General features: G+C 39.2%; 1 protein-coding gene across 5 annotated transcripts in view; it reads right to left on the bottom strand.

Annotated features, from left to right (window-relative positions):
• ZC3H14 (zinc finger CCCH-type containing 14) overlaps positions 1 to 21,017 on the bottom strand; it is a 44,334-nt gene that overhangs the window by 10,653 nt on the left and 12,664 nt on the right. For all 5 annotated transcript variants that reach the window (XM_073349393.2, XM_073349389.2, XM_073349390.2 and 2 more), the window contains 10 exons: positions 20,874 to 20,988; positions 15,149 to 15,189; positions 14,568 to 14,763; positions 13,754 to 14,177; positions 12,004 to 12,167; positions 11,565 to 11,665; positions 8,680 to 8,835; positions 4,497 to 4,571; positions 3,015 to 3,174; positions 222 to 445 (listed from right to left, as the gene is read on the bottom strand). In XM_073349393.2, the coding sequence (XP_073205494.1) occupies positions 222 to 445; positions 3,015 to 3,174; positions 4,497 to 4,571; positions 8,680 to 8,835; positions 11,565 to 11,665; positions 12,004 to 12,167; positions 13,754 to 14,177; positions 14,568 to 14,763; positions 15,149 to 15,189; positions 20,874 to 20,988 (1,656 nt within the window). The remainder of the gene's footprint in view (positions 1 to 221; positions 446 to 3,014; positions 3,175 to 4,496; positions 4,572 to 8,679; positions 8,836 to 11,564; positions 11,666 to 12,003; positions 12,168 to 13,753; positions 14,178 to 14,567; positions 14,764 to 15,148; positions 15,190 to 20,873; positions 20,989 to 21,017) is intronic.

The raw sequence follows: 21,017 nt of genomic DNA, 5'->3' as shown, positions 1-21,017 counted from the left end.
CTGCTCTTGGTCAGCAAGTTAAAAGGCCCTATCCCCTTAAAATGATGAAATTTCACTTTTCAAAAGGTGGTCTCGTTACACCCTGAACAAATAATATACAGACAAGTGCAAGGAGTGATGTTTAATGCTGGTAGGCTTGAGAGTTCTCCCAAGTATGAAAGCCCCACATTAAAAAGTAATCTAACTCCAATATGAAGGCCCTGTTGGCTAGGATAATTTACCATAAGGGCTCTCCAGCTGCCTGCTTATAACCTGCATCTGCTGTGCTTGAAAGCTTTTTAATCCTTTGTTTGCAGCTACATTTTGGGTAACTGGCTTCACTCCTTCAGTTATACAGATCTCCTCCTCTTCTTGATCAGATATGTACCCTGGTGGGCTGGGGACACCATCCAGTGTCACAATGAACTTGGGGCTAGCAGGCTTTTCTGATTGTGCAAGCTGCTCTCTAAAAAACAGAAGAAAACACACGGTAAAAATCACAGGGAATTTAACTCTAAGAAATTGGAGTGAAGTCAGTTGTACTGATACCAACAGAGCTGTAAGAATGAGTCCAAAGGGCAAAGTACAAGGAGCATCTCACTATCCAGGATCGATTTTTTTTTTTTTTTTGCCAATAATCACCCTCTTCAAATATCAACATTCCTTATTGCATCACTGACACACCAAAAAGAACAGGAATCTACACCCACAGAGAGTAGTAAATTTCAACAGGTAGATTTCACAGCCTGTGCACGCTGGCTCAAAAGGACAAATTCAGAGACTCATTGATAGGTGCAAAGTTACTAAAGGAGCACAGTTAAGCTGTTTAAAATAAAACAATTTTGAGGCATAAAAGTGAGCTAAATGCCATTCAGAATTCTTGGAAGAAGCTATTTCATATACGATATACATGCATATACCCCCTCAGACAGACAGTGAAAGATACATCATGTTGAGGTCTGAAAAGAGTAGGTGAGCTTGAGTTTAGGATGGCTGCATTACTCACAAGTGGCAAAGGCAAAAGTGAATTATGCAGCCATCCCAAACAAGTGCAAACAAAGCCTCTCTCTCACCACACCATCATGTATTCTTTATATGCTACATAGTTAGAAGGGGGGAAAAAGCAACTGAAATTGAAAACACGTCTATAAAGGGCCTAAAATGTTTTTTTTAATATATTAAAAACATTACAAATGGAAGGCTCAATATATCAAGAGCTTTTAGGGCTAGATGTCAGAGCACAGTCCCATTGGATGGGAGGACTCACCTCTTTCCAAGGGTATAAAGCTCCAGTTTCCAGCCCTGCAGCATCATGAGATATTGGATGCTAAACATGTCTAGTACATGACCATCCATGGCCTTAAGTAACTGTGATTTTTGTGACAAAATTTCACTTTTGGAGAGCAAAAAAGGAAACACATCTCTGGAAGGTTGCCTTTTTTTAAACAGAAACTGCTCAGGGATTTGGAATGTTAGCAGATCCCTGGAAGAGAGGAACTAGGAGGCTAGGGGCCAGTGAGGTAAAGAAACGTACATGCTAAACGCCATTTATCACATGGCATCACATCCATTCCTGCAGTTTGTATATAAATAGGTAAAACATACACATACCCCAAAACCAGAGCTGCTCCCTATCAGAAGCTACCTAGTACTAGGATGAACTAAAAGGAGTGCTGTCCACTGGGCACTGATTTCTGCAAACCCAGTGAACTCAACATAGACCATTCTCAACAGCTACGAGTCCCGCGCTTCCCTTGGCCAAATGCCTTATAGGAAAACTCCCATAAAGCAGGGCTCCCACACACCATTTACCTACTTAATAGCTGTTTGCTGGCTTCTGGGTATGGAGGCTCCAGTTAGGTCAGCTCAGTTTTACACCTATACTCCCAGGCAAACCCAATCAGGAATACATTCACTCATTGTCCTCCTTAAATAGCTCCTACCATCTAAAATTAACATTAACCTCGCTGTTTGTCTCCGTTCTCTACACACCTATGGTTCAAAATGATAGGTGGCTAGAGGATGACTACAACCAAGAGACCGTTTTAAAATTTTTAGCATTTAGTCTGATGGGTAAGGCTACGTTTATGTCACGGAGGTCATGGAAATCACGGAATCCATGACTTCCAGAGATCTCTGTGACATTCTCTGCTTCAGCCCCAGGGGCTGTGGGACTCTCAAGCTGGCAGCCAGCGGGGGCCCCCTGCAAGGTTCCAGCAACAGGTGACAGACTCCTGAGAGGGCTTTCCTCAGGATTATAGCAACGGGCGACAGCCTTGCAGGGAGGGGGAGTGCAGGGGGACGCCTTGGGCGAGCAGCTGGGGATGTCCAGTTTTCTCTTTGGGAAATATGGTCACCTGCCGCTTCCAGCTGCTGCGTGCAGAGGCGGAACCTCACAGCTCCTAGCCATGATGGTGGCGGGGGAAACTATGGAGCTGCAGCAGCAAAAGTCACAGACAGGTCACAGCTTCCGTGAATTTTTGTTTATTGCCTGTAACATGTCCGTGACTTTTACTAAAAATAACCATGACAAAATCTTAGTCTGACTGATGGGCTAAGAGTAAATATAACAAGTAAAAAAGTTAAACAAAATTAAAACTCTTTAACAAGAGCCCATGCAAACTATTTGCTTAGATTTCAGCAAGATGTAACAGCTGTAATAAATATTACAATACAAGTGGGCCACCCTCTGATACCTGCAAGCCATCCAGTTCTTTTTTCCATTTTCCTAGTAAATGAAAAAACTGCTCTAACCACAACCAAGCCTTGGACACATTTTCAATTTAAAAGAAATTAATGTCAGGATTTCTGAGTTCTGGCTGGGCTGTAGGCTCTTTTGTCCATTTTTCATCAGTCTTGATTGAGCTTCTGGAGCATAGAAACCAAGAAATGTATTGAATTTGTTCTTCCAACTATGGAACCTCTTACATTTAAATAAACATTCTAACCAATTACAAGATACATTACAGTAACAAGACTTGTCTTATATTTGGTCCTGTTACTTCTTTAAATGAAGTAAAGGACTGACTTTTTACCTTGTCTGTATAAGACGTCCTGAAAGTGCCCGCATTGCCTCCGCAGCCTTCTTTCCCAATTCCTGGTTCTGTGGCATTACTATTTCCTCAGATAGCTTTGGCTTTTTCAGAATGAATGATCTAGTATCAGTGTGGACCACAGACTCCACGTCAAAATAATCTGAGTCATAGAAAAATTGGATCAAAGTTGGAATAAAAGAACCACCGTATTGCACTTTAGTATGCAGTCATGTTTTTGAATAATAATTTAGAAGAGACCAACCAACTAGCATTTTGTTTTCAATTCTTTGTACTAGTTTTTAACAGGGTAGATAAAAATCAATTATTTTTTAAAAAATCAAAAAAATCAAAAAAATTGATTTTTTTAATTTGAATTGGATTTTTTTTTTTTGAGGAAAAAAACCTATCTAAAGATAGTTTTAATTTAGATACATTATAGCTCAAAGGTATCTCATATATATCTAATATATTCATGTAATGTTTAAGAAAAGTTTTGTAAATGAGTTTCAATAGTTCATGGATTAGGCACCCAATCTTATGGGGCTCCAGGGGCTTCTGTATAGATTATTTAGGTTAATCTTTCTATCTCCCCAATGGGACTCAGTGCTCAGTCTAGAAGATACCATCAGAGATGCTTGGTTTTGCAGTTCTCAAACTGTGGATTTGTGTCTCCAGAGATAACATGCTTGTTAACGGCAAAAATGTTTTTAAATAAATAAATAATATACAGAGGTGAGAAATAGTTAAATAAAACAATTTAAATGTCTGTCTGGTGGTATTCTCCTCCTAATACAGCATGGCAAGAAAATCCTCTAAATATTAATGATGAGCCTGTTGAATTGGAGATATTTATGAAGTCATTGGGAGGTGAACTATCTGCTTCAATTACCTTTGGTAAATGAAATAACCAAACAATCATTCATTTTCTGATATAATTAAAACTAATCTGAAAAGTTTTCAAAATAAATCACTTCAAAAATGTATAGTGTGTACCTTCTAAAAATGAAACCTACATCTATCTCTGAGCTGTGAAGAATATGTATTAAGGTTATAACAACCAACAAAAATGCACTTTGATGTAGAAATCCATGATTAAATCAAGTCTTCCTGACTAGTGATTTAAATCATGATTTAAATCAATTTGATTTAAATCAAATCCACCCTGGTTTTTAAACAGAAAATGAGTGTACTTCCTTCTTTATGCACCAACTCTGCTTATATCAGCTTAAAGTGTAGCAGCATACGGCCTGATCACTAGGAGTTTGTTACTGGGTTGGCTCTGCAGAAGCAGCTGGATCCATACGCCAGTATCTCATTTTTGACACCTACTGATGGAAAGATTTTACTTAACATGTAAAAACTAGAAGACATTACAAATATAACTAATTTAAAGGGAAGTGCTACTTTAAACCTAAAACACAATGACCTCTTTGGTCAAACTATCACATTTTCAAAAAGAAAAAAAGAAAAGCCATCCTTAACCTTGAGTCATTTGCAAAGTTTCTTCAATTAACGGTTCAATCTGGAGTCGGGAAAAGAGCTGCGTTTGTTGAGTTCCTAAAGAAAATATAGATTAGAAGCACATTTTACTGCATGTCAAAATTAAAAGAGGACCAGCTGCTAACTCTTTCTTTCTGATCTTAAAAAAAAAAAAAATCAAATCTAACAGAGGAAGAAATTTTCATTTCTGTGTTTTTATTTCTCCATCTCGAATGTTCCAAAACATAGAGCAATAAAACATTTCCTCCAGCAAGACAGGATCACACCAAAATCCAGCTGTTTGGAGAGCCCAGTTTTTCCCATTTTTGTGACTGTGCGTGGATTATGTTTGTGGATACCTGGTCTTCTGGGAGAAACAGTACTCTGAAGATCAGTTCTGCTTGCACCTTTGTCACTCATTTTTACAGGGATTGTCTATATTTTGAGTAGCACAGCAGGTACCCCATTTCCAGCTGCCTCCTCTCAGGGACACTCAAATGCAAGGAACTAACTAAAACAGAGGCTACTTTATGCTTTAAAGTTGCTAGACAAATGAGGTTAGCACATTCTTCTGCATTAGATTTATTGTTAAAGTTTGGAAAAATTAGTTCTATTTAGCGTATGTCTACACTTAAAATGCTACATCTGTGCAGCTGCGCTGCTATAGCACTTCAGTGGAGACACTGCGTATGCTGACGGGAGGGTTTCTCCTGTCAGATTAGTTAATCCACATCCCCAAGAGGTGGTAGCTAAATCAATGGAAAAATTCTTCTGACAATCTAGTGCTGTATACACAGGGGGATAGGTTGATATAGCTACATCTCTCAAGAGTATGGATTTGTCACACACCTGAGAGATGTAGCTATACTGATGTAAGTACCTAGTGTAAACCAGCCCTTACAGTATGTTGATAGTGTTCCTAAGCAGTCATTTCCATTTAAAACCCCCAACATTTAGTTTACATATTTTATAAACATTAAACCATCTCATATACAGATACTGGAAAAGTTTTCCCTTACATTCTGAACAAATTATTCAAACTCACTCCGATTCTGAAGTAATCTGCCAGCATAATGCTATAGACTAATGTGGCTAGATATAAAAATAAAAACAAGGGATTGAAAAAACAGTGATTAATTTTAACAGGAAATTGTCACCCCTCAGACAATGAAGTTGAGCCAACCTGACAACAGTCCAACTCAAATCCATTTTACCCTTTAATTTAATCTAGATATTTGCTGTGCTTTTATTGATGCTGTTTCTACATTACCTTAATTTTTTTTTTTTTTAAAGCCAAGAATTCCTCCTTGAACCTTTCACACTGGGACACACTCCATCTCTCCAGTGGCACACACATGACCAGGTCTGTTTATAGCAAAGATGCACAGAAAATAGTAGGCAATGAGGGTTCCTCAAAGAAGTTTCTGTTGCAGTAGCAAGTGGTTAAGACCCCAATCCTGCAAACACTCAGAGGGACCACTCACAATAGCAAAGTTAAGCACATGTTTGTTTGCAGGATTAGTGATTAACTGAGCTAAAAGTATTAACATTAAGCGATAATAAATGTTCAGTGAACTCCTCTTTGGTTGGTATAATATTGGGAAAATCCCTTTAAGTTTGGAGTGTACATGCAATTCCATTGGGTCACTGGTGAAGACGCATATCTACCCAAAAGCAGAATACCATATTTAGAATCCCCAGGAGACAGAGACCCCCTGTCAACTTGAAATCTGGTCAGTTTCACAAAATGAAAACAACTGAATGTCCTACACCCAAGTCTCCAGGACAACTTTTCTCTTTAAATGTTTTTCTCTCCTCAGTTGCAATGTGAAAGACACACAAACAGTAGGCACAACAGACTTACTATATATACAGGGGAAACAATGAAACTAAGTATAAGAAAAAAAGCTCTCAAATGCACAAAGTAAACATTGACAAAGAGAGAAAAACAATTTGTTACTTGCTGTTGCTAGAAAAACACCTAAGATTATTACATTTGATAGAGATTAGAGGAAACAAAGTTTCAGTATGATTATTAAATTGATGGTGTTCCTTTAACACAATTGACATTTATTGGATTTTTTAAAACTATTTTCATCTCAATTTCTCCTTAATTTTGAATAGATGCTAATATTATGAAATACAGATTTTAGAAAAAGAAGGGGGAAGAAAGACATTTACTAGTAGATATAATTTATATTCAGCTCATTTGGTTCAAAGACATAAGACCACATGTTGTTCAAGACCTTGGCTCATGTGGAGCCCAATGGAGGATTAGGTCTTTTATTACTCCAATCACTTATTTATGTTGTATGTTATCTAAGATTTTGCCAGGATTTCTTAGCCGCACAAAAAATCTCTATCATCTATGAGTGCAGTTACATGAAGAGTAGATAAAAGCACTACAGAATGAGCAACTACGGGCTAATTCTAAGTGACCCTCTTTCAGTAAATGGAAATACAACATCACACTGTTAAAGGTTGTATCAAAGAACTTGGAAAACTTAGGGATGAAGACACCCAAAATTCTGAAGGGATAAACCAATAAAGACTTACCTCAGGCCCTCAACTCTTGCCAGGGTTCAATAATAGTCATGAAATGCCCACATTGGTCATTATTGCTAATTTAGACTGGAAAAGTGTCTTCCAAGGGAAGACTATTTTTTTGGCCAACTGTAAGTCTAGAAAGATAAATTATATAGTTTGGGTATATACATGATATAAAAATGATTTTTTTGTGCTTCCTTTGGGATCTCACAATTCTAGCATCGAATCTCAAAAAATATAATTATAACAGGTTTAGGTTTTTGATCCAAGCTGGATGGGGACTGAACGATCTATGAGCCCTTCCCACAACTAACTGGAAGGTAAGCAGAAGAGCTCAATAGTGCCAGGAGGTTTTACTGCCAAAACTTTTTTTAAAAAATGGGATTACCTTTGTCAGTGTTTCCAAAGGCAACAATTACTTTATTATTTCCTGTCTCATGGCTTTCAAAATCCATTAGTTTTGGTAGGAACATTCCAAACTGCCTGTCATACTCACTTGCTAAGGCTGCATATTCATTTCTTTTAATCTCTAAAGCAGAGATTTCAGCTTCATTCTTTGCAACCCAGGCATTCAGGGCAGAAATATCTGCGTGAGCTGTTAGAATAATTTCTTTTATTCCCTTAATTTTAGCCAAGATCTTTGGATATTTTTTCCAACATGCTTAAAACAGTAACTGAATCCTCGGGTGCATCAGAGTGTCACACAGCAGCTTCTCTTTCAGTTAGCCCAGGTGAGGTGTTTAACCTGTTGTTCTTGGCACTGCCCTCTGATGTAGGAAAAGCTAAATACTTTGCTGACATTTTCAGAGTTATACTCTTTATTGCCTTTAATGTTAAGTCAGTTTTCTTTTAGCAGTTTTAAAACAAAGGTGAAGACAGAGCTTGATGCTTAAGTAACCACTGTCTTAACAGTCTTCCCGCAACCCTTGACTACAGTACGTTTTAAAACCTATACAAAGAAAGTGGTAAAAACTTTTGAAGACAACTCATCTGATAACAGTAGCGCTGAAAATATTTTGTAATATCTCACAGCATACTGCACCTTGACTCTAAATCTCCAGTACTGTAACTCTCTCTCTTTTGTAAGATACTGATTAAGCCTTCCCTCCTGTGAAGAGTACAGTCAAAAATACTAAGGATGGGGAAATAGTAACCAAACATAATACATATGCAAATAAGTGTATCCTGATTGGCGGCAGCTCCATTATGTGAAATTATTCACTATAAACCAGAAGGATATACAAAACTTTGCTTCCTGCTTGGCTCATCTGAGGTGATTATTACATATTACACTTTTGCTCTAGAAACCTCAATGGCTTTCAGCTCATTTCCAGGTATAACACAAGGGGTTGGTTTTGATCTATAAAGCCCTTTATGGTTTTGATTCTTGGCTTCTAAGAGAGTCCAACAGCTACAGAAGCAACTAACAAGCTGCGGCACCACTAGAAGGTGCTCAAATCTGCTTCTCCGGTGCATACTTTGTTTTTCTCTGGTGCACTTTCGGTGAAATTTCAGTTTTATATGCTACCATAATGCACATGTGACCAAACAACTTGATAATCAGCCTGTAAAAGGATTCCATATCTAAGTAAAGTAACTTTCCCACGTATCGGTTTTTGAAAAGTATTATCAGAATTACCTTGAATTCTTTCTGTCGTCTGTTCCTTGGGTTCTTCTGCCTCAATCTGGGCACTCACTATGGAAGGTCGGCTCTGTACATGGATCACTTCTAACAGAGGTTCATCCTGAGCAATTCTTGTTCTGGGTGCAACTGGAACGGTCTGCTTCTGTGGAACTTTACATAAGTCAAACAGTTGAGCATGTTTAAAAAAAAAAAAAAAAAAAAAACATACAGTGGTACTACGTTTGCATTTAATCCCAAAATAATTTCATTTGCAACAAGCTAAGTGTATAACTTTAAAAGCAGTCCAGAGACTGGCCTAGTGGCAGTTCCATGTGCTGCAATCTTACGACGCCTGCTTTGTAAGATCAACTTCTGATCCCTCACACAAACAGCCAGTGCAGAGCCACAGTTGGCCTACAGTAGAAGTAAGATTGACACTAGCAACAGCATTCACTCACCCAGCTTTCAGGCCAGAAAAGTGTTGTAGTTAAATGGCAGGTTTCAGAGTAGCAGCCGTGTTAGTCTGTATCCGCAAAAAGAACAGGAGTACTTGTGGCACCTTAGAGGCTAACAAATTTATCTGAGCATAAGCTTTCGTGGGCTACAGCCCACTTCATAGGATGCATGCAGTGGAAAATACAGTAGGACGGTTTTATATACACAGAGAACATGAAACAGTGCCCATTGTTTTATGTTCTCTGTGTATATAAAACCGTCCTACTGTATTTTCCACAGTATGCATCCGATGAAGTGAGCTGTAGCCCACGAAAGCTTATGCTCAAATAAATTTGTTAGTCTCTAAGGTGCCACAAGTACTCCTGTTATTTTTGTAGTTAAATGGAGGGCAAATGCAAATTGGACTTTCTAGTGACTTTCAAAGCCATTTCTCTTCCTGCCTTCTGTCAGTATGACTACGCTGTGGATATGTTTGAATCAACCTGTGATAGCCAGGATGCTGAAGAATCCTACCCAAGGCCCTTGGAAATAGTGTAGAATGTGACAGCAGCAGCATGTGGAATTTGATGACATCAGGATGGCAGTTTGACTTCCTTGCTTTGGTTTGGTTTTGACCGTGAGCTGGATGTAAAGAACTGTGGGAGGATGTGACTGCTGCACTCTGGATGAATACCACATTGACAGTCCTGACCATTCTCTGGCTTGTATAGCATGAGGCACTGCAGGGTACTGGGTTTATCATTCAGTTTCTTATCTTCTTTCATCCTTTTTATTGTACGTGAACGTATGCTATTTTCATTTTCTGTTTAAAATGTTTAAATAAGATATGAAGCATTTGCAAATTGTACTGTACCTGAAGCAACAGCACCAGCTAACACTTGTAATGTTTAAAAAAACTGCAAAAAAAATTAATGGCTCCTGTACCTTAGGGGTTTGGAATAGGAAGCTGAAATATGGCCTGAAGATAAGCCCAGAATTCAGAGAGGTGCTTTCTGCTGTCCCTACTTTGGCTGAGTTACAAGCCACAGAAAATGACTACCGTTGCAAGCACAGGACAGTTTACACAACTTTTTAAAGTTTCTGGCAATGTTCCATCTTCTGCCATGTTACACAGTGCATCCCCCCAGGCCCACTGAGCCTCCTGCAGCATTTCAGGGAGCTCTAGTTCCTGCTGCTGTGTCTTCTTCTACCAAAATACCCCTTGACATAGTAACGCTGTGGGCTGGAGCCAGGAACCAAGAGCTCTAGTAGTACCATCTCTTCCACTAACTTGTCTTAATAATTCTGTTCCCTAGCAGCAAAATGGACATACCGCCACCTCCCTAATTTGCAAGGATTTTATAACAACAAGTTCACTGATGTTTGGGAGGCACTCAGACACCATGGTATGAATGCAGAAGAAAACTCCATAAAGACCTAAAATATTCTTTATTCATTGAAGGGTTTGGATGCTATGCAGTGAATGACACTGAACAATGAGGATTAAAAAAAATATATTAAAGAGCTTTATTAATTGGGCACTCAATGAAGCAGGGGTCTTGTGGTAAAGTTAGTATGCGATCATCTAATTATAATGCATATGCCCAAAGGGTCATAATTAATGCTGCACAGGCTACTTTAATTCAGGTATTTCCTAACTTGCAGATACTTCACTTCACAACCTCAATAACATTCTCTTAACACTTTATTTTTTGTATGGAAGATGTTTTAAAAATAGCCAAGTGATTTACCAAATTCTTCTCCAAAACAATTCCAAGTTAATTTTCCATTACTGCCTCATTTGTAAAGAGGCTGGCAATCCTTGCCCCTTCTTCCATATTCTCACACCAGCTCACGCTAGCTATATCCAAACTCACTCCAGTGCACAGAATAGTTTTCCTCTTCCAATTTAGGGTGATTGTGAATCACAATATCTCATGCGCTTCCAACAGTTGCCCCCTTGATGATTTCTCCTTCTTCTCCTCTTCCTCTGTACGTCCCTAGGACATACAGTTTCTTAAGGAAGCATCTATCTCAATGACCATCCTATCATCTGACCCCATTCCTCACCCTTATCTCTACAGCGCCACTGCCAATCGCTCCTTTTGCCAGTTCCCCAGCTCTGTAAAATTAATATTTGGGACGTCTTCTGAAAATGTAAAGCACTATATTAAAATAACTTGTGTTAGTGCTCAGTATTAACATCTGGCATTGTCCATACCCTTTTCAAAAACACTTTTCTCAGCTCTTGCAGATTTTAATTTGGATTTTTTTTGTCTGGCAATAGCATGGAATCTGTGCCATGTGAGGAACCTTTGTCTCTTCTCATTCCCCTTGATCTCAGAGCACTCTTCAATGCTCCAGACCAACCTTCAAATCTACCTATCAGCACCCATGTAAGCAACTCCCTGGAAAGGACTTAGAAATAACATAGCTTCGCCAAGCATAAAAATGGCATGAATTACCTGTGGAATAGTTGGTTGTCTTTGTAACCGATTCCTGAGCTTCAGATATAGCTTTCAATATTAAATTCTTATTGGCCTGTTTGGATGGTGGTAGTGAAGGTCTGAGAGAGAGAGAGAGAAATTAATTTTTTCTGCAGATATATGAATCCCAATAGCCACCGTAAATCCAGTACTGTGATGTTTCATTTTCAACAAAATGTTAAAACACTGCATAATTAAGTACAGTGTCGCTAGAATACACGATCTGAAAATACACTTTAACGAACTAAATCTTTTTATAAGGTATTCTTCAACTCTAATGTTTTAAACCAGTTAGCTCACATACTATACTAAACCTTTAGTTAACCTTGATTTATCCATCACCTCATTCCTTTTCCATGCTGCCCTTTATTAGATTCATATTAAAAACCAGTAGTGGATCATAGAAATCTTCAACTACCTTCTTTCAGGCTTTGCTGGTACAGACACACTGCTGGAGATACTTCCTATTCGTAACCCATAGTCTTCCTCCTCCTCCTCCTCCTCCTCCCCATCATTATTGAACTTTTTCACTTTGACCACTGAGCTTATAACTGGCAATTTTCTCTTCCTGGAACTTTCTTCCTGCAACCAACAATTCATTAATCAGATCCACATTAATATGCAAACAAACAAGACCCTGTTATTCCACCAATAGACAGATGATGGAGAGCTTCCACTTAAACAATAATCTAGGACACAGAGACACACTTAAAATCCTGGATGTATTGCACTGTGTGCAGAAAAAAAAAGTGCTATAGAAAGAATGAGGTTTGGGATGTGACTCACAATCCCCCCCAAGGAACACCTAGATAGAACTCTGCTGCCCAGAGTACCATTTATACTGCTTATACTTTCCTATTTCCCCTATGCAGCAGCACTATCTTTGGATAAATACAGAGAGTGTTCACTAGCCAGACTGATGCACCAAAGGATTTTAGTGACCATGCAGAGGACACATACCATGAGAAATCAACATCTTGGTGAAAAGAGAAAAACCTTTCAAGCCACAAAAACTTGTCTAAGACAAGGCTGAAGATGATGAAACTCCAAATTCTAGAGAAAAGAAAAGGAGTACTTGTGGCATCTTAGAGACTTAACAAATAAGTACTCCTTTTCTTTTTGCAGATACAGACTAACACGGCTGCTACTCCAAATTCTAGGGCTCTCTCCATAAAAATATCTCTTATTTTTTTTAAAGACAGGATTATAATATTAATTTTAAAAAGGGGAGGGGGGAGTAACAGCTCAAAGGGGCGCGTCTAATATACCCCAGGAAGGGAGGTGACTGGTCTGCTGCTAACTCATGTGAGACTTTGGCAAGTTGCATCACTTCTCAAGATCCAGATACCCCGTCTATAAAATGAGAGGATGAAGTTTACCTGCATTTATAAAGCATTTTGGATTAAAAGCATTATATAAGCACAAAAAATTATTATAGTCAAAAAACAATACAAAACAAGAAACAGTTTCACTTAGAATACAAGGCAAATCATTTTTTTACTTTATTAAGAAGTTAGCAGTCCTAACAATTTGAAAGCCAACTATCCATTTATCCCTTTTCTTTTACACACAATGTTCCTAAATACATTAATATGACAGTCCTAGAATTATCTTGCTGCTGACAGGATCATTTTGGCATCCACAGCAAGTGATGTAATAGCAATGGCTTTTGAGACTAAGATTCATGCACCCTAAATACAAAGTTGTTTGGCACACTAAAAATACATAGAGATACATACACAAATAGGTAGATGGATATATTTTCTTCTTTGATCTTCAGTGTTGGTCTTTATTCCACACCTGGCAAACTGGAGATCTACAAAGAACTCATGCATGAACACAGCTATTCCAAAACCTAGAGATTAAAATGATTATTCTTACCTACCATATGTTCACTGCCAACAATGTTCTAATTCATTACTCCATGTCAGTAAAGCACCAAACAGATGCCACATCACCAAGTTAGTCAGCCATTTGTGAGGGGTTTTTTTTGTTAAGCACACTGGTTTTTGGCCAGTGGACCAAAGTGATGAAATCCTGGCGCAACTTACATCAAAACTCCCATTGACTTCACTGCGGCCAAGATGCCCTCCTAGGTGTCATCCAAGGTGACTTGGCTTTGTTGAGTGTGTGTCAAATACAGACATAGTTTAGATCTGCATACTAACCTCACTGCTTATTTTATCAGCGCTCAGTTTGGAGGTGGGCCTGTAACTTTCTGCTAAGCTGCCAAATGCTTCTGGATCACATAGCGGGATTGTTTCCAAAGACCTGCAGCTTTCCATGTCTAACTGCCTACCACCCTGTAGGCTGCCTTGCTGCGGCAATCTTTGTAAGTGTATATGGCTGTCCGTGCTTCTGCTAGCTGGTGGTCTGTAGATTTCAGCAGTAGGACGGGAAGATCCATAAGTTACAGTTATAACAGCTTTCTTCCGAGGCAACAATGGATTCTCCTGCACAAAATTTAAGTCTTCGTCAATGAGATCATCTGGTTCAGGTTTAATGTCAATCACAGCTTCAGAAGGCGTCAACTCTCTTAAAGGCTTGACTGTTGACATTAAGCGGGATGCAGATCCATCTTCATAAAACTGCCTGGTGAAAGAAGAGGTTACAAAGTCTCAACTAACTGCCAGATAAGAATCCCTGAAAAACAAAATTTAGAACGCTTTAAATATAAGCAGAAATAAAAAAACAAGATTTTGCTCTTTTAAAAAATCTGGCAGACTTTACATCTACTTTTAGTTTTAGTTAAGATAAGAACATTTATGGCATAAAGAAGCATGATGTAAACTTTTCAGGTATAATATTTATTTTATGCAACACACAGTAGCAATCCTTTTCTGCTTGAGACTGGAAAAGCCTCCATTCTCCTGTTCTGGTCTCATCAGCTAGATATTTCCTACTTCTCTTCCAAACAACAATTCCAGTGATGTATATCCTCTGAAATCTGAGCTCTTGCCAATAAGCAGGTAGAAGCCTTACCGGGCAGCAGCAGCTCTCTGCTCTTGTGAGCTGGTTGAAACTCTGGAGTCATTTCTTTCAGCCCGAGTGCTGGAGACTGCAAGAGGTGGTAGGATTTCCTCACGCCGTCTCTCATCACTCCCACATGAACTGCTTTTGCTGGAAGGCAAGTTGCTCTCAAAGATGTTAGAGTCTGAAGACTTTAGGCTAGTAGGTTCTGTGAAGACAGGTGCACCTTACCCTTACATCAAAGTTCAGTGACTTAGCTTATGTAAATCAATTATACAGCAAGTGCAACTGTAAAGCCACAAGATAATGAACAACTGGCCTCTACAGAAATCCTCAGAAGCAAACCACTGGACTGAAAAAGCAGCAAGACCTGCTTAAAAAGATCATATTTACTTCATTCCAAAAGCAACATACATGACAATTTTCTTCATAGCCAGGAGGAGCCACAGACATCATAAACATTAAATATTAATGATACAGCCAATTAAGAACTTTTTAAAAACTGCAAAATATATATATGAGTATAAGAAAATACAGTACTGATATCTGCTTCCAAAGCTAAGCTATTGCTTTCTTGGAAAAACTTTACTTACCAGTAGTTACAGACCGAAGTTTATCTAACACACCATGTAGCCTGAAAAAAAGAGAGAGATGAGGAGATGAGTAATTTAAACTCTTTCAGAACAGTAGCCATTCAAAAATCAGCCAAGGTTTATAAATTTTATTTTTCATGTCAACAGGCCTCTCATTTGAGTGAGCCTGCTTTCCACTTACACAATCATCTCTATGTACATCCAACCCCAAAATCAATCAATCAATCTCTGTACACTCCCAGACTCAATCAATCAGTTTTGCATACACAGATCAAATACTGTGCTTTGTGCACCTGATGGATGCAAGATCCACTTCCCTAGCAAATGTTGCATATGTAAAACAATGTTTTTTAAAGAGAGAAGTCAAGAAACACGGCCAAGGAAAAATTTCAGCTAGAGCCCAAATTCAAAGGCTTCCTATTAAAAATGTATGAAGTAAAACCAACAAAGAAAATTACAAGGGAATAAAACAATCCTGTGTAAAATTTCATACAGACTGAAGCCCTACCTTGAGAGAAAAACAGAAATGCATGCCCCATTTTTAGCTCATTTTAGAATTCAACCCTACCTACTCAGTTGCAACTAGACATCTTCATAATTTCGGAGCCTAAGAGAGTTCCATTGAAATTTAGGAGAAAAAAAGATTGAGTAACACTTTTGCAGTAAGGAAGCCTTTGTGATCCCTCTTGCATGCATTCTCACTAGAACACTCCCAAAGCAGAGTCCTGCTGATGTGATCATCATGGATCAACTTTCACACTCAGGACACAAGGAAAGGTGAGACCTGACACTCAGGGCTTGACTACACTTAAAACGTTACAACAGCACAATTGCACCATTGTAGTGCTTCAGTGCAGACACTACCTATGCTGACGGGACGGATTCTCCTGTTGGTGTAGGTAATCCACCTCCCAGAGAAGCAGTAGATATGTCAAGGGAAGAATTCTTCCCTTGACCTAGCACTGTCTATTCTGAGATTTAGGTTGGTTTAATTATGCCACTCTGAGGGGTTGATTTTTCACGACCCTGACTGATGCAGTTAAACCGAACTCATTTTCTCGTGTAGACCAGGCCTCCGCCCTGGTCAGAAAAGGGCTGACAAACCTTTAAACTGAGCCACAGCTCTGTCACGGCAGTGCTGTGAAACTTTTTATAGCAGAATCAGAATTATACACTAGAGGTATACATTATACTTGGGAATGCCCTACAAAGGATTGGTATTGAAATCTAAGAGAAATCCATTTTGGTGAGAACAAAGACTGGAAGCATAAGAACAATGTTTAAAATTGTAGGTTTCCTGGATTTACCATTTTAATTTTTCCCATCATATTTCTGGATTGTCATTGGATACATTTCATTTAATCTTCATCTTTTCAGTTATTTTTAACCACAATGTATTTCAATATTTGACAAAATATTTGCTGTGAAGTAAATTTATATTCACAAACAGATCCAGAAACCTGAGTTACCTGATTAAGTTACAGTACTCTCATTCCTTTAATAATTTAGAGGACATTGTCAAAACAGGCAGTACATCTAAAAATTTATGTATCTTGATATATTGTCCTACACTGAAGAATAATTTCTCTCCTCACCTCATTACTGGTCTTATGAGTAAATGATTTAATTTAATTTATTCACCTTCAAAGTATTAAAATGTTCTGTCATATTTAATAATACATTCTGGGATATAATCTAGCTAAAAGATGCTATGAAGAACAAGTTCCAGTAATGGAACTAACCTCCACATTTGACAGTATCTATTTTGTTTTCTAATTGATTCATGTAGCCACTGGATGCAAGACACAGAGATGTGTGACTGATAAAATGACAAAAACACCCAAACCCACAAACTGTTCAGGCATGCCACAATAGGGAATAAATGAGCATGTACAAGTGTGTATACTTTTCAAAAAACAATAAATTGTATGCTCTTTTCTTCTGTTTCTGACAAGCACGCAGAGGCGACACATACCCACAATCTTTAAATTGTGCCCTCAACAGGTATGTGACTGACCCATGTGTTGCCTCTTAGTACAGGAACCTTCCAGCCCCATCTCCCTGGGCCAGGGCAGACAACCCCACCAGCTCCAGAGACAGCGACCCAGAGCAGCCACCCTCACCCAGCAGGAGAGGTAGCACCCGTCCCACCCCCTCCACTCACCACCTGGGCCCGCTGTTGGGGAGAAGGGCCAAGCGAACTGGAAATGTGCCGGACGAGGGGAGGGGGAAGGAAGGGGAGGAGGGAAGACGGTGCTGCATGAGAAGGAGAGAGCTTCTCTTCCCGCAGCAGGCCGAGTAAAGCCACACAAAGGCAGCACGGTGCTCACAAAAATCTGGGTGGGACATGTGACACACACCCCCCCCCCCCCAATCTCACCTCTACACCTGCCTAAAATAAATGAAAAGCAATACATGCCAGCAACGTCCTGTAAAGGGACATTGTCGTGTTGATATCTAGTCAATTAAAAATTATAAATTAGTTCCAGGTACTACACCTGCCTTTCAGTTCCTCGTGTAAATTGTTGTGTTTTTACAATCACATTTTCCCCATCTTTTAAAATGTTTTTCTCCTGTCCTGTTGCTGTATGAATGGCCTATAGCAACAAAAGGGGAAACTGACTAATTTACAGGAGAAACAGTGAAAGTGACAATAAACAAACTGCTGCCAAAGGCACAAAGCAAATTCAAAAAAAAAACAAAACCCAGAACTGTAATATTTTATTTTATTTCAATTAAAATATGAAGTGTTACTTTAAACTATAGTAGGTAAAAAAAATTCAGAAGTCAGTTTACCCGTGGAAAAAATTGAAACTTTCAAAGTTGGAAAGCTCCTAAATTAACCCAACACCCCTTTAAATGTTATCAAATTTTAAAACCATTCAAACCTAAATTTAATGAAAGGTGAAGACAGTAAGCCTCCCTAGTGTTACATTAGACAGGACAAAAGTTATGAGGGATTCATACTGTCATGTTTCAGGGTATAAAGTATCCATAGCTCCTAGGACTTTGGAAGATATTTCCCTGATGGGCAGGTTTTTTCATAATTGTTCATCATGAGGTTTTGGAGTCATTAGGGGAGGCAGTTTGCACCTTTCTTTGAAGCATCTACAGCTATTGCCAAGGAAAGAATACAGAAGTAGATGGACCAATCATCTGCCCTGATTTGGCAATTCCTATGTTCCTATAATGTCGTGAGAGACAAAGTGGGTGAAGTAATACCTTTCAGTGGATCAACTTCTGTTGGTGAGAGAGACAGGCTTATGAACTTAGGCCATGCCTATATGTACAGGACTGCAGTGGCACAGCTGTACTTATACAGCTGCAGCGCGTCTGGCGAAGACGCTCTATGCCCACAGGAGCGAGCATTCCCGTCAGCATAATAAAACAACCTCCATGCGCGGCAGTAGCTATGTCGGTGGGAGAAGGTCTCCCGCCGATATAGCGCTGTCCACTCTGGCACTTGTGTCAGTGTAACTTATGTCACTCAGGAGGGTGGTTCTTTCACATCCCTGAGCAACATAAGTTATGCCGACATAGGCTATAATGCAGACATAGCCCTACACAGAGCTCTTCTTCAGGTCTGGAACAGACTGTTTAGCACAAGTAGTTAACACATATTTCAAGGGACCATTCAAGCTGAAGTGACCTGTTAACACCACTCCAGTCATAAGGGGAAGAGGAAGGGAGCAGCAGCTGGGGGAGGGTTGCTGGTTATAGATTGTTGTAATAAGCCATAAATCCAGTGTCTCTGTTCAGTCCATGATTTTTAGTGTTTAGCACACTCATGAATTTAAGCTCCCAGGCTCGTCTTTTGAAAGCATTGTGCAAGTTTCCTTTGAACATGAAGACTGATAGGTCTGATATAGAGTGACCGCTTTGTGAAAAGTATTCACACACAGAGAACAGATTTTTTTTGGTCTTTTATCATTTTTCTATGAGAGTTCATTCGAGAGCATAGTGATTGTTTGGTTTCACCCACATAGTTGTTACTGGGGCATTGAGTGCATTGGATGAGGTACACCACGTGTTATAATAGACATGTGTAGGACCCATGGATCTTGAAAGGTGTGTTGTGGGGGGTGCTGATCATGGCAACAGTGGAGATATGTCTGCAGGTTTTGCATCTGTTGCTCTGGCAGGGTCTGGTGCCACTTTGAGCTGGTGCATTTTGGTCTATGGGGAGTTTGCTTTTGATGAGGAGCTTGGAGAGGCTGGGAGGTTGTTTGAAGGTCAGAAGAGGGGGTTCTGGAAAGATTTCTTTCAGGGTGAGGTCCTCATTGAGTATGGGTTTTAGCGGTTTCGCTATACTCATATGGGTTCCAGTGTGGGTTGGTAGGTGATAACTAGGGGTGTGCAGTCTCTCAGGGTATCTGGGTGGCCCATTCCATGATTGACCAGATCTACTTCTCTGGTGGAGTGCCCTTGTTTGGTGAAGACCGTTTGAAATGTGTTACGGTGTATATCCTGGACTTTCACCTTGGAGCATATTCTGTGGTATCTGAGTGCCTGGCTCTAGATAACAGATTTCTTGGTGTAGTTACTTGCGCTATGAAGATAGATGTGGTGATTCATGGGTTTCTTGTATATGGTTGTCTGTAGGGTTCCACTGCTGAAGCCGATTATGGTGTAAAGGAAGTTAATGCTAGTGTGGGACCGTTCCAGAAAGAGTTTAGTGGACAGGTGCTGATTTTTAATGTTGTGGTGGAAATCTATCATTGATGTATCTGAGGTATATCACTTGTATCATGGTGCATTTGCTCAGAAATTCTTTTTTAAGGAGGAACACAAAGTGGGTGACATATTGGAAAGCCATCTTGGCACCCATGGATGTTCCCATGGTTTGGACAATGCATGGTGTTGTTGAATGGAAAATTGTCATGGGTGAGGATAAATGGATGAATTTGGTGATGTGTTTGGGGTAGATATCTGAGGGTTGTCCATTGTCTTGAAAATATTTCGAGGCAGGCAGCTATGCCATCACAGTGAGGGATATTGGCATATAGGGAAGTGACATCCATGGTGGCAAGAATGATGTTCTGAGGGAGGTTCTTAATGTTGCAGAGTTTGTGGAAGAAGTCGGTTGTGTCTCTCTCACCAACAGAAGTTGGTCCAATACAAGATATTACCTCACTCACCTTGTCTCTCTAATATCCTGTGACCAACACGGCTACCACACTGCATACCTATAATGCCTACACAATATCAATATCTCTAACTGAAGCTGTGTTAATCTGAATAAAAGGGAAGTTTACCAAATACATCTACCATAACCAGATATGACTGCACTGTGTAATGTTCTCTAGTTCTTATATAATTTTGCAGTAATAATTTTCTGAGGGCAACTCCCTTGATGGCATTCAGATGCTTGAAACTCAGTTTTCCTAACCCATGTCTAAATAGACTCCTAATTTATTTTGAACATTTCAGAACAGTTCAGCTGGAAAAATGGACAAAAGGAGAATATCAATACCTCAGTCTCTAACTGGTGTGTGTGTGTGTGTGACCACTGCCTGAATACTGGCAAGCTACAAGTAATAATTTTAAAAATTATCAGTTACTATATTGCATCACTTCATGCACAAGAAAAAATTAATTGATCAAACTTTACTTGCATAATGACAAAATGTGTAATTTCTTATATTCTCAAGTCGCATATACAGAATGCAGTTACAAAATAATTATTATAAGTAAGGTTCATGGAAAATGTAGATCACAAACATACCATACAGTAAACCTGACAGTGTTGTTTCCTAGGAAAAGGGAAAGGTCCTCTGTCATCTGCTCCTGACTCTTCTTGTTGGCCACCATGACCATAATATAATCAGGGAGCTCTTCATCTAATTGGAAGAAAAAATAATACGTTATT

The sequence above is a fragment of the Lepidochelys kempii genome, chromosome 6, assembly GCF_965140285.1.
Source record: "Lepidochelys kempii isolate rLepKem1 chromosome 6, rLepKem1.hap1, whole genome shotgun sequence".
NCBI classification, from domain to species: domain Eukaryota; kingdom Metazoa; phylum Chordata; order Testudines; family Cheloniidae; genus Lepidochelys; species Lepidochelys kempii.
Note: the sequence above shows the minus strand (reverse complement) of the source record. Positions and strands in the feature narration are given on the sequence as shown.